This window comes from Lonchura striata, chromosome 7, assembly GCF_050655825.1.
Source record: "Lonchura striata isolate lonStrDom1 chromosome 7, ASM5065582v1, whole genome shotgun sequence".
Taxonomy (NCBI): domain Eukaryota; kingdom Metazoa; phylum Chordata; class Aves; order Passeriformes; family Estrildidae; genus Lonchura; species Lonchura striata.
The window spans coordinates 24,129,493-24,143,259 of NC_140709.1; the positions used below are offsets into that span (position 1 = coordinate 24,129,493).

A 13,767-nucleotide genomic window follows, 5' to 3' on the forward strand; every position below is an offset into this window, starting at 1 on the left:
CCCTGATGGCATTCAAGAGGAAAGCTAAATCATTAACTGGAAGATAAAGCACAATATGAAGCTAGAGTAAAATCTCTTTTGAGGCTGTATGCCCTGTATAATTCCCTGCAGTCATTTGTATTTGTTTCTGGGACAATTTATTAGCCTATACCATTTAGTGTATGTTATATATTATGACCAGATAATTTCTCCTAAGGCAGAGGAAAAGGTAAACTGAACCCTAAAATAATAGTGTTTTCAGTACTACCAGTGGGAAACTACTGCAGTTCCTAAGAGACTTGTAATATCCTTCAACTGATGTAATTACAGCTTCTAACACCTTCTTATAGGCATTATTTGAAAAGTCTATTAAAACAGTAACAGTTAAGGTACTACATATATTAGATAAAAACATAAAATAGTAAGATAACTCTACAAAGTGATAAAAACAAAATTCTGTACATTGTGTTTTTGCTGATGTTCATAAATCCTCAATGCCCACAATTCTTTGTAAATCTGAGGCAGACACTTTTTTCCTGGAGGGAAAGGTTCCAAACAAGTCTATTCTAACAGACTTTTATTTTTAGTTATCACAAATTTCAGAATTGCACACTGAATTTGGAAATGCATGGAATAGTCCAGCAATATAATTTTATCAATTTTTCTAGGCTATGTCTGAAACTCTCACACATAAAATTCCCTTTAACTTTCTTGTAAGAAATGGTTGTGTGAATGATCTAATGTAGTATCTTCCGTGATGTTCTCGTATCAGAGAGAGAAGATGCAAGACAATCAGTAGGAATTGTATAGTAGGCATTCGAGCAGCACAGAGCACTGAGCCCACATGCTGAGCAAGGAAGTCTGGGGAGGGTGTTAGAATTCATCAAAGACCTAAATCATCAGCCAAGTTTATAATGATGAGGCAGGTCTGGATCAGCAGGGTCCAGAGCCAGATCAGGACTGTGGCTGAGCTGCAGACCAGCATCACACAGCATCTGTAATTGAAAAAGTTGTAGTCCCAGAGTGAACTTGAATAGAGCTCCAAGCTCATGCGTAAGGTCAGTGAGGGGGTTACAGGTGGGGATGCTCAAGGTTTTTAAGGCTCAGTAGTGACCTCACGACCTTGCAGCCAGAAGCACAAGGGGAGAAAGTCTGAGGAACAGTAGGAGCAGGCTGCTTCGTAAAGGAAATGGGGTTTAGAGTGATTACAAGTCAGGTAGGATCCCATGTACCCGACCAAGGCAAACAGAACTGTGTGTAGCTAAGTTCCACAAGAGCCCAAACAGCCAGACAAACCCCTTGTATCAAGGTAGGTCCAGCACCAAGCTGAAAAGCAGAGTCATTAGGTCAGGCCAGGTGACAGCAGGCAGTGTCAGTGCTAGCCCAGCAGCCACCAGGGAAGCTTGTGTTATCAAGGCAGGTCCAAAGCCAGACAAGTTTGTGGGTCAGGACCTGGATATGGCACAGACATGACTGCAATAAGATGAAGGCAGACACCATGCTGCCTCTTCTAAATCACAGATCTTGCATGAGGGAGGGGACATCTCCCTCATGGTTTCTTAGAGTTTGTTCTCAGTTTTTGTTGACAAAACCAGGGGAGGTTTTATCCCAGGTCAGAGTGCTGGCCTTGAGCACAACCAGATGGCCTCGGGGAGGGAAGCATCCTCTGGACGAAGAGGTTGTAGGAAAGAAGCAGAGGAGCTAAGCTCTCCTGAATTAACAATGTGTCTTTCTGGAAAGCATCCCTTGCTCTCTAGATGCTAAGAAGTAGTGAGAGCCTCAGAACTCTTTTCCAGAAGAACCTTGTGAAGTGAAGAAAGAAGTAGGACAACCTGTGACAGAAATAATGACTGAGGGAAGCATAACTAGTGTTCACTGAAGAATAGCAAGCAGGTTAAGCTTGCTATTGGAAAATATGTCCTCCCACCTCAAAAAAAGTGTCTGTAAAAAGGCAATGAGGGATTTAGGCCAGTTTTGGATTCATAAGAAATGTGATGTTCAAGTTAAGGAACAGGAATTTAGACAAAAAGTGATGAGGGGACACTCTGGGGAAAATATCCTCATTCCAGAGCTTTTGACTGAATATTTCTGGTAGTTGACTTGTTTTCTGTAGCTAATGGAGACTTCCTTCTGGAGAAACCTGAATTTTGAAGTTGGCAGCATACCCTTGGCTTGTATGTTTTTCTGGCTACAGTATGTGTTTATACAATGAGAGTTTAGTGTATAGTCAGTTATACTTCAGCTGTTCATTCACAGATATGAGCTCTCCTATGTATGCTCCTTTCTTACATTTCTACTTTAGAAAATAATCTTTTGTACCTCTTAATATTAATTCAGCTCTGAATTGGTTTACCATAAAGTGACATTAAGCAGAACACCAAATTTTTTGCATGATAAGCAAAGCCATAAATTATTCCAAAGGAAAATGGTATAAATGGTCTGCAGAAGAGAACATTACTATTGCTAAACATCTTCAAATTTTCAAAAGAAGGAAAGCCTTAAAGAACAGAGAAAGAAAAGTAGGTAAGGAAATGGACAAACCTTTGCAAAGAGAACAAAGACAAGTGAAATTATTATGCAGGTATAAGAAGCTGCAGAAATGCAGCCTGAAGTTGCAGCCATTCCTGATATTCCCTGATAAAATGAACTTAAATTATTCTTAATCAGAACAACAGAGGAAAATGTGGTAATAGGAAGAGTATGAAATGAGAATGTATTGATCAGATGATATTGTCTTTTCTTTGCATTAAGGTTGGTGTGCTATCTTTTTAAGGTAATTTTTTCCTTCTGAATCTTATTTTCTACTGCTTTCTATTGTCACAGTGTTGGTAAACATGTGAATATTAGTTGCTTTTATTTCATGCAAAATGCAGTTAAGTCTATGCTGCAAACTACTACAAGCTAGGGAACTGAAAACTAGGGCTGATATTCTATGTTTTACATACCCTGTAGGCAACCTAAATACTTAAGAGAATGCTTTGAGAGCACTGTCAGTTTTAATTTTGTATTGCATAGCCTCTGACAGTTTGTTAAACACGTATATGAATTATTTAAAAAACACTTATGTAGATATTAGTATATTTGTAGAGCTTCAGCTCACTGTTGCAGTATGTATTTATGTACTATGTTTTTCAAGGATTTTTTTTATAATATGGGATTTTCAGCTAAGGAAAGAATGGAGACCATTTATAATTTCTGAAATAATTACCATAGAACCCATCTTGGTCAATAAAAATAATGAGCAATTTCTACATATTTTCCCTGATACAACACCAGGCAGAACTCCAAGTTTCATTTCTGTTCTCCCTCAATAGAAATGAGTGAGAAATGAGCGGGTTTTTTTTTTTTGTTTTGTTTTGTTTTTTTTTTAAATCTTAAAATACTTTATATATATATATAAAAGAGAATGAAATGTAACTCTGTGGTTTTTAAAACTATTTAAAAGGATGGTTCTCTGACCAGAAGTATTGTATTTTTTAAAAAAAGATAATAATGTTTTTAATATGTCAAAAGCAATTGATAAGGTCATGGTGGGTGTAGTTCTAATCAGTTACAATATTGAAATAATTGCAAGATTTCTTTACTGTTACGGAAGATAGAAAATGATTGTTTTATTTTCTATTTTACTCAGTACTTAATTTAGAATTATTTCTATTAATCCTTATTTCCTCTGGAATTGCATGTTGCTTTTCCGTGTTAGTTTATTAAAATTCTGTAACAGTATCTTTTGGAGAAAGTGGCTCTCTGTTTTCTTGTGGTGAATTCAGGAATCTTGTTTTTTTCTGAATCTACTTCCCTTCGCCTGGAGACTCCTTCTGAGTGCACCGGACCAAGGTCTGATGTTGTTCAGGCACATTTTTCTTTTGGGCTAGGTAAAACCAGAGGGTTCAGTCTCCCAGGCATCTTGTGGATGTATCCTGGAATTCCATCATTTCAGACTCCTCAGCTGTGTCTGTCACAGCCAACAAAGGGTCCACAACCTCCGCAGATCCTCTTCTGTTGTTCCAGAGCACCAAGAAGGGAACAGCAGCAAGTCGTGACTGTTTCTCGTATACCGCACCTGCAGATTTCACCTCAAGCATGCGCTGGTAGCAGAGCAATTTCTGCTGTCAGAAGTATGTCATGAAGAAGAAGAGAAAGGCCATTGGTCACAACCAGCCCTAGAAATAGAGTTTTGGGCCTGTGCTGGCTAACCCAGTGTGTGTGTGGGTACAAATCAACCCTAGAGTTGACTCTGCATGCGGAAGTTGGATAATCCCACTATAGCCTTAGTTAATTAGCGATATGTTCGTAGGACAGGAACAGTGTGAGTAATTCTTTCCATTAAAAGAGACCTTGATAGATCTTCCTGTGGGAGTTATGAGCAGAAATTTCAACATTTGGCTTCATGTTAACAGTAGGAAAGAAATATCATGGAGACATCAGAAGCATCAGCAAAGCGGGGGAGGGGGGAAGGTCTCCAGTATTTTATAAGGGTGGTGGTAGGGAAAAAACCACCCAAAACTAATTGAAATAAGAAAACTTGCCAGTAATTTGTAAAATAGAGCCTCTAGTTATGAAAATGCCTAATTAATTTTCCTTATTAAATTGCTCATAACATTAAAATATTACTTTCTCTGAAGTATCACAGTAGCAAATAGTGAGATAGCCTAGGTAGATCTTTTAAGTAGGTTGCATTGGCTGGAGGAGTTGAATTTTGTTATTAACAATGGAAAAAGAAAAGGTAATCAAAAAGGTTTCTTGTGCTTTGGAAATGCCTTCCAAATATTCATTAAACATTTAAGCGACTAAATTTGCAGAATATGTTCCTGACATTGGCACTGGTTCTGTGGTATTTCTCTCATCAGATGGAAGTACTGTGTGTTATGCAGAGTGCATTCATGCATAAACAATATCATTTTCATAAATTAAAACCTCCCCTGCAGAAGGAACATCTGTGCCTGCCTTTGAATAAAAGATGGTGGCATGTGAGTTGCCCCTTGACTGACTAGAAGAATCCTCGTATTTAGGAAGAAGGCACATAACCAAAAGGCAAGCAAACCTGGGTCAGCTTTTCGAATTTTATCTGAAAAATCATCATTCATTTATCTCCCTCGGGTTATCTGAGGCACACTTACCTGTATTGCCACTGATTGTGAAAGGTTAATAGGTGCTTGAAAAGTTGCATTTTGCATTCTTTCATTTCAGATTCAGCAACAGTTTTCTAGTGTGGAGCTGCAGGCTCCGGCAAAATGCAGGGAAATGCTGCAAAATGCATCAGGCGGCATCACAATTAAATTGTAGCATGTTTTTAACGGGGAAGCCTGGCAGCAGGGGCTGCTGAACTGCTAGGACAGGTTTGCCATGCTTACACGTTGGATTTCCATAGCTACAAACACCTTTAAAATAGACGCCAGAAGCTTGATTTCTCCTGGGGAAAAGAAAATGCCCTCATCCACAGGAAAGCTTGTTTACTTTCTGCTGGGTTTAGCTGAAATATTTATGAAATACCTCCGCTTTGTGACAGACTTCATATAAAGTATTTCAGGTAACGTCTTAAATTTGTTTCTGATGGTCGGAGGCAAAGACCTGTTGATAATTGCTGCTGGTCATTAGGGGAATTGCTCTCCCGCAGGTTGTGTCTCGGGGTTTCTTAAGCCTCAGAGTAATCAGCGAAGATTAAAGGAATACATTTCCCGTCTGGGAAGAGGAGGGATGGCGTGGGTTCGGGTCTGCCTTGCCCGGGGGAAAGCGCACCTGCTGCCGCCACGCCGGGGCCGAGGCGCCCGCTCCCGGTGTGCGGTCCCGGCCGGGGCTGAACGCGGACGGCCCGGGGCCGGGGGGCAGAGCCGGGGCTGAACGCGGACGGCCCGGGGCCGGGGGGCAGAGCCGGGGCAGAGCCGGGGCTGGGCTGAACGCTGCCCGGGCGGGTGCGGGAGCTGTGGCAGCCGCAGCTCCCAGGCGAAGTGCGCTTCTGCCCCGTTCCCCTCATTCAACAAATCAGCATTGCAAATAGCCGGGTTCGCTGGAAACAAACGAACGCCCCCGCCGCCCCCCACCCCGAGTGCTTCTCAAGGTAAGTCAAGAATCCGTGTCCATTTTTTTAGTCCAATTTTATTCTACAAATAATAAGTGTTGCACCTTTCATGAGCTATCCGAATAAAACAATAATCCCATAGGAATTACTCACACTAAGAAAAAAAAAATCACATTTAAGGAAAAATGCAACATTCGACCAAATGTTCAATACTATGTTGTTGCCAAAGGATGGATATTTTTTTCTAAAATCCCAGTGTGCATTACACCATAATATACAGGATTACAAACAAAATTACAGTACAGATTGATTCCAGTTGAACCAGCGTTACATTTCAAACAGCACTTATTCTGGACTGCATTGTACATGCAATAGCTATTGTTCTAATTACGGATTAAATGGTTTGAATTTGTTTCAAGCTACCGTACTAATCGACTACAATAGGTATATAGCCCGACTTTTAACAACCTGATTAGATTTCGGTTCAGATTTATAAGATGAGCATATGACAACCACGGATTGTGTGAACATGTATAAAATCATGCATTTATAGCGCCTGGAAACATTAACACCTTCAAGTTATCTTAAAAAAAAAAAAAAGAAAGAAAATAAAAACCAAAACAAACAAATCCAATAAACCAAAACCACGGAATGCCAAGGGGTTCAAAGACTAAAAGAAACAGTGCAAATTGTATGTGATAGTCAAGCAGCTTTTGATTTAAAAAGGGTGTTGGCATTTGCTTATAATCTTTATATACAAGTTTGTGCAAGTAATGTGTTGAAATGATATGTTTTAATAGAAAATAAGTCTATCGTTCTTATATCTTCTCAAGACCTAGGGGATCTGGTTCTTATTGTACGGGGTAAAGAAAAAGAAATAAAGAAAATAGGGGAAAAAATGGAAAAAGAAGAGACTTGGATGGGAAAGAAATTGCCCGGATTGTGCATTGTTTTTTTCTTCTTCATCTATTTCAAAAGGAAAGAAGTGCTAAGGCAACATAACTTCTCTAAGCACTTTTCTGCTGGTTTAAATTAGTTAAATAATTTTGTATAAATTAGATATAATTCTACTTTTCCAATATGTATAAAAATTGATGAAGCTGCATGGTTTAAAATAGGAAATTCACGTTATAAAAAGTCATTAAAAATTCTGTACAAAATCACAACAAAATAATTCAGCATGGGAAAGGTAACAAGTAGTAAAACGTTGGTTGAAAAATATAGATTTCATATATATTTTGTAATTGGCCCATCGCTAGTTTAAAAATTGCATAGATCCTAATTATTGCTTGTGATTTTGTTATCCCGATCAGGTAATTGACGCGATCCCAATGCCCCTACCCCAATTTACAGCGTCGCTGCGCGGAGCGGCAGCACAGACAGCGGGCGAGCGGGGCCGCGGCGGCGGCGGGACCCGCCGGGCCGCCCGCTGGAAACAAGGCGGTGGCGGGCGGCGGGGCGCGGCTCCCCGGCCCTCCCTGCGGCGGGGAGGCTCAGTCGTGGAAGATGGCGTTGAGCTGGGCGCTGAGGACGCGCTCGTGGTGCGGGTGGCCCTCGTAGGGCGCCAGCCCGTCCACCGGGATCTCGCAGCGGGAGGCGGCGGGCGGGAAGATGGCGGCGTGGGCGGGCGCGGCGGCCAGCGCGGCGGCGGCGGCGGGGTAGTGCATGGAGAAGGCGTAGCTCTTGTCGAAGTCGGCGGCCGGCTCGTGCTTGAAGGAGAAGTTGCCGTTCACGCTGAGGGGCGGGCTGAGCGGCCCGTCGAAGGCGGGGCTGGCGCCCTCCGCCAGCCCGCTCTCGAAGAAGGGCTCCAGCGCGGCGCCGTAGGCGTGCGGCGGCTTGAGGTGGAAGAGGTGGGAGCTGTCCATGGTGCCGTAGGGCGGGCTGGGCAAGCCCGGCGACTGGTAGGGGTAGGGATGCGCCGGGAAGGGCGCGCCCGCCGCCGCCGCCGCCGCCGCCACGTGCGGCGGCACCTCCTGGCTCTGCTCGGGCAGGAAAGTCCGCGGGTTGAGCTGCAGGCAGCCGGCCACCAAGTTGGTGGTGGGCTGCGACAGGCCCTTGCAGAGGGTCTGCACGAAGGACACCAGGTCCGGGCTCTTGCCCGAGCGGAGGATCTCGGAGAGCGCCCAGATGTAGTTCTTGGCCAGGCGCAGGGTCTCGATCTTGGAGAGCTTCTGCGTCTTGGAGTAGCAGGGCACCACCTTGCGCAGGTTGTCCAGGGCCGCGTTCAGCCCGTGCATGCGGTTGCGCTCCCGGGCGTTGGCCTTCATGCGCCGCAGCTTGAACCGCTCCATGCGCGCCTTGGTCATCTTCTTCTTCTTGGGGCCCCGCCTCTTGGGCTTCTGGTCGTCGTCTTCCTCCTCCTCCTCTTCCTCCTCCTCTTCGTCCAAGTCGTCTTCCTCGTCCTCCTCCTCTCCGTTCCGCAGGGAGTCCTCCTCGGCCTCGGCGTGCAGACCCTCCAGGTCCTCCTCTTTCTTGTCCACCTCGTGCTCCTCGTCCTGGGAGCTGAGGCACTCGTCCGTCCAGCTCGGGGGGCCCTGCGGCTGGGGCTCGCCCATCAGCCCGCTCTCGCTGTACGACTTGGTCATGGTGAGCCTCTGCATGGCGGAGGAGACAGAAAAGAGACGTGTCAGCACCCGGAGCAGCGGCCGTGGCCCCGTGCGACCGCCCGCGGGGAGAAGTTGCTCGTGCTTCGCTCCCCGGTCCCGCCGCCCCCTCCCGAGGGAAGCCCTGGATTCCCCACCGTGCCAGGGCAAACTTTTAATTGTCTCCGCGTTTCTGCCTTGTAATTAAGTTGACATATGTTCAAATACCATTATGTAACTCGCCGATATTAGCGGGGAATATAAGCAGATTATGCGTGCGGGAGCCAGCCCGGGCGGCACGACGCAAGTGGACCAAGCCTGGGTTGTTTTGCTTTGTTTTGCTTCAAAATAATCTTTAAACATTTTTACCGAATACGGGAAGGAGGACACACGGACACACAGGGCACCTGCAGGGACGGATAGCTCCCGTGATGCCCGTCCCCGCCGCTCTCCGCGGCTCCCCCTTGTCACCTCCCTGCGTGGGGCTTGTGCCGCCCCGGCGGGCGCCGAGCACCTGCTCCCCGGTCCCGCCTTCGCCCGCAGGACTGGCACTGGGCGCCCGCGGCCCCTGCCCGGGGTAACAGGTGCGGGACCGGCCCCGGCTTCCCGTCCCCGTCGTCTCCTCTGTTGCAAACGGGTCCTCTGCTTCCCGCGTGGGGTTGCGAGGGCCCCCCGGTAGCGTCGGGCACACCGGGAAGAAACAATGCCGCACGGCCGCCGAGGCACAGCCTGCGCTGCGACCGCCGAGGAAAGGGAGCCGAAAGTTCGGAGGTGCATCGGCGGAGGCGCATTTACATATGCAATATGCGTCTCTACAATGTAATAAAGGGACGCACATATACACATTTATATGTGTGCATGGACGCACATACACATTTACATATATATCTATAGACACACGTACGTGTGCGTATGTGGACGGATACAGGTGTGCCCGCACACACCAGCGGGAACGACCGCAAGCGACAATAAAACCTGAAGCCGTTCCGGCAGAGGCATATCCCGTCCGCCCCGACGTCGCAGGGTCCTCTCCCACCCCGGCAGCCGCCGCGAACCCTTTTCCCGCGGGGGTAAAACCCGGTTTCCCGTTACCTCCGTCGCTCAGCCTCTCCTGCGCGGTGACGGTCTCATAACCCCGGCACAGCTCTCCGTGCGGGGGCGCCGCGCGTGTGTGCGTGTGGCGTTTTTTTTTCCCGAGGTTGCCCGGCGCCGGGCTCCCCCCGTTATATAGCGGGACGGAGGATGCGCGGCGGGGGGCCGGCACCGGGACCCGGCCGCCGCGCGGCCGCCGCGCCCCGCGCGCCTGCGCCCCGCCCCGCGCCCCGCCCCGCCCGGTGGCACGCGCCATATGGCCGCCCACGTCAGGCGCGCGGCGCCCCCCCCACGTGACGCCCCTGATTTGTATGCGGCCGCGCGCCCGCCCGCGGAGCCGCCACGCCCGCGCTGACCCGCGGGCCGCGCCATCTGTCACCGCCACAGCACCGCCACCGCCACAGCACCGCCACAGCCACAGCACCGCCACCGGCACCGCCACAGCACCGCCGCGGCACCGCCGAGCCGCATTGTTCCCATTGTTCCGGGCGGCGGCCACCGAGGGTCCCCGCCGCCCCCCCCACATCTCCTAACGGGCGCCTCCGACCCCCCGAGACTCCCCGTCCCAGTCCTTGTCGCCCTCTCGCCGCCACCGGCCCCCTCCTCCTCTCCCGGTTTTCGCCGGTGCTGGGGAAAACGGACGTCCCGGGGCTGTTGTGACACACGCACACGCGCACCTGCCGGCTCGCTTTTCACGGGTTTTCGGTGGGAATGCTGCCGGTTAACGGAAAGTTTGGAAGAAAGACGCCGAGTGGGTGGCTTTAGAGTCTTTAAACGCCCCGGCGGAGTTTGCAAACGCCGCCAAACCTTAGGGATGCGCTTTAAGGAGGGGGATAGCCCCTTCCTATTATAGCTGTGCTACCGGCTCGCATTATCCGGATATTTACTCAATAAAAATAGAATTATTTTCACCTCTTGAGGCTTTAAATGAGAAACAAATAATTCCGCCCTGAGGAGATGGATTTGGAAGATAATTTTCCAAGTCGGGTTATTTCTAAAATGTTTCTCTCCTGTGGTGACCTACATAGCTCGGGGCCGGCGGGGCAGCGGGAGGGGACTCCGGGGATGTTCGCCTTCCCGGTAATAAAATACAGAGGGCAACCGGCTACTTTTTGTTGTGTCAAAGCCGGCCAGTACTCTGTGGGAAGCGGGAAGCACCCGGTCCGGCGGGTGGGGCTGGAGCGGGCACCCTCGGGCCACCCGCGGCTGCGGCCCTTCCCTGGGGCACAGAGGAGCGGGAAGCGCCGGTGCCGACCCACCGGTGGATAGCCCCTGCCCGTGGCGAGCCTGCCCCGGGCCACGGTCCGGCAGCATGCCCGTACCCTGGGCGGCTGGGCCGGGCCTCCTGCAGGGCCGGCAGCCCCCGGGAGAACGCGACCCCATTAACGGGAGCTGCTGGGGCAGCGCGCTGCTGGAACGGACGCGTTTTGGAGGCAGTGAGGTTCGAACGAGTTTGGAGAGCGCAGGAGAGAGATGGGTCTGGTCCATCCCTGTCTCGGTTGATGGAAAATGTCCCTTTGAATGGGTCTGTCTGGGAATACACCTAGGAATGTGGGGCGCTGGGGAAACGCCCGGCAAAAATATTGGGAGGGCACCGGCACAAAACTGGATCTCGGGGAGCGGTGAGAACTTTGGGGTGCTCGTGTGCTTCTGAGTGTGATGAACACAGTCAGTCATCTTCCCTGGGAGCAAAACGAAATCAACACGTTGTCGATTGGCAGGTAACTAGAGAGACAAATGAAGAAGCAGGCAGTCGGACAGAGGGGCTTAAGCCCGCCGAGCCCGGCTCGTTCCGTCCCAGTCGGTGATTGATTGGCGAGGGCACCCTCGTGGCCGTGGAGGAGCCGGGCCGACAGGTACGAGGCGCTGCTCCGAGCCGCCCGTCGGGGCCAGGGACGAGCGCTGCGCCGCGGGGGCGCCGCGCTCTCTGCCGCTCCGCCTTCATCATTCCCGCTCTTCCCGCTGCTTCGGCGCTGCTTCTTCACCCGGCTCTCGCAGGCAGTCGGCTCTGCCTCCCCTGCTCGGGCCGTCCCCTGGCTCAACGGCTCCAGTTTCCCACCTTCCCCGTTCTCCTCTTCCCCCAGCCGCTTGGTTTTATCGCTCCAAGCGTGCCTATTTTTTTCTCCCTGACCTACAGACTCCTCCTTCTCCATCTGGCTTCTAATTCGGCTTCTGTTTATTTTTCCTCCCGAATACTTTGATTTTATTTTCTATCTCTATTTTTTTTATTATTTAATTTTTTCCCTTTTGTCTTATCCTTTTCCCTTTCTTTTTCCTTATTTTTTTTTCCTTTCCCTTACTTTTTCTTTTTCTTTTCCCTTTATGCCCTTCCCTCCCTCCCTAGCTCGCTTCCCGCCCCCCTCCCCTCCTCCCGCGGCGCGGCACGCGAGCCGCACGCGTCCCAACAAAGCTCGGTCCGGCCCGGCCGCCCCCGCTCCCGCCCCAGCTGCTGCCCCGGCCGCGGCAGGAGGCGGTCCCGGGGCCGCCTGGGGCCCGCCGCCGCGGCGGCGAGCGCGGCCCCTCCGCGGGTCGCCGCCGGGGCCGAGCCCCGACCCAGCCGGGCGGGGAGGGGGGGTTCTTGCGGGGGAAGCAGCGCCGTGGAAACGCCTTACAGTTGTCCGGAGCGCGAAATCCGCTCCCGATGAAATCTCTTGGGTTTGCGGCATTATCTTAATTAAGATAATTGATTCATATTGCACCTGCGAGAGTGCGGGGAAAAGATGCCTCCCCAAATAGCTTGGAGCTATTGGAGAGAGGAAGCCGCGCTTATAATTGAGCGAGTGATTTACTGCCAGGGTAGCCCGCGCTGCTCGGGCTCTCTCCTTTCGCTGCCAGGTTTCCCGTTCTCTCCCTCTCCAGAGAGGCACGCACACAAAACACGAAGGTTATCCTGAATAAAAAAAGAGAAGGGAAAACGTCTCTTCCCGCTGTCCCTGTCCCCCTGTCCCACCCCACCGTGGGCACCGTGGGGCTGGAGCCGCCGCCGCCGTGGGGATCGGGCTCGGGAAGGGCCGGCTTGGGTTTGCCCGCGGTGTTCCCCCGCTCGCCCGTTTCCAAACGCTGCGGCGAGAGGAGCGGATGGGAGCGGAGGGCAGCCCCATCGCCCGGACCTCCCCGAGCTGCGGCCAGCCTGCTCGGGCTGCCGCGGCTCGGCAATCGCGGCGGGAGAACAGCGCTGTGCAGAGCCGCTCCGGTACCGGCTCGGTGGGGGTGAGACCGCCGCGTAGCGTCTCTCTAGGATGCAGTGTACATCTGGGCTCCAAAATTGGTACGGCTGATTAAGGTGCCTTTTCTGCTCTTTTCCCCCGTAAACCTCAGTTTATTAATTTTATTGAGCCTTTCCCTGCTAGATAAATGCTGTTGTTATTTTAATTCTATAAATGTAAACTTCTATTTAGTTAATGGAAAATACATCACCACCGAGGTTTAATTATCAGCTTTTTAAATTACTCTTTTAGTCAAGTGCACACAATTATGAAATCACAATAGATTTAAAATATAATTCAAATTGATTAAAAAAAAAAAAAAACAACAAATCAGAGAAGTACGTACCATTAAAGCAAATGTCTAAATTGTTTTGGTAGGCCGGCTACCTCCTGAGCTACAGTCTAAATAGCGTCAGCACTCTTTGCTATCGGTGTCAAACCACCTCTGTTATTAGGAAAAAGGATTCTTATCAGAAGGGATTTAGATGCTGTTGTAACTGCAAAACCTAATTATTTTTGATCCAGGCATTTACCCCCAGAGAGTCCCACCTTGTTTAAATAAAGTGTTTTCTTTCCCCTTGAACAAATGAATTTCCATTTGAATTAAATATTGATAATTTGACCTTTTAGTTCCTTTAACTAATCAAAAGGAAAAAAAATCCAAATGTAGATCCTAGTGCCTTGCCCTAGTGGGTCTTTCCGCTTGAATAGACACTGAGATTAAATGAGTCAAACTTCCTCTTTCACTGCACTCTCTTTGCACTAATTGCTTATGCAAAAATGCAGATTTGTATTAATTAGTAACTCCACTGATTAGTTCGGTGGTATTTTCACGTAATAAATCATGCTGCAGACACGATTTTTGGCACATCCCCAGTAGTGGCTCAGGATG

General features: G+C 49.4%; 1 protein-coding gene across 2 annotated transcripts; it reads right to left on the reverse strand.

The window, feature by feature from the left end:
- Nucleotides 1-6,054: 6,054 nt before the first annotated feature.
- NEUROD1 (neuronal differentiation 1) lies at nt 6,055-9,785 on the reverse strand. 2 transcript variants are annotated; one of them, XM_021531306.3, is made up of 2 exons: nt 9,670-9,785; nt 6,055-8,589 (listed from the first exon to the last, which is right to left on the reverse strand). In XM_021531306.3, the coding sequence occupies exon 2, from the start codon at nt 8,578-8,580 to the stop codon at nt 7,489-7,491; it is 1,092 nt and encodes a 363-aa protein (XP_021386981.1). In that variant the 5' UTR covers nt 8,581-8,589; nt 9,670-9,785; the 3' UTR covers nt 6,055-7,488. The 2 variants fall into 2 exon arrangements, with proteins under 2 accessions (XP_021386981.1, XP_031361256.1); XM_031505396.3 differs by lacking the exon at nt 9,670-9,785 and having other exon boundaries at nt 6,055-8,595.
- Between the last annotated feature and the right edge of the window lie 3,982 nt (nt 9,786-13,767).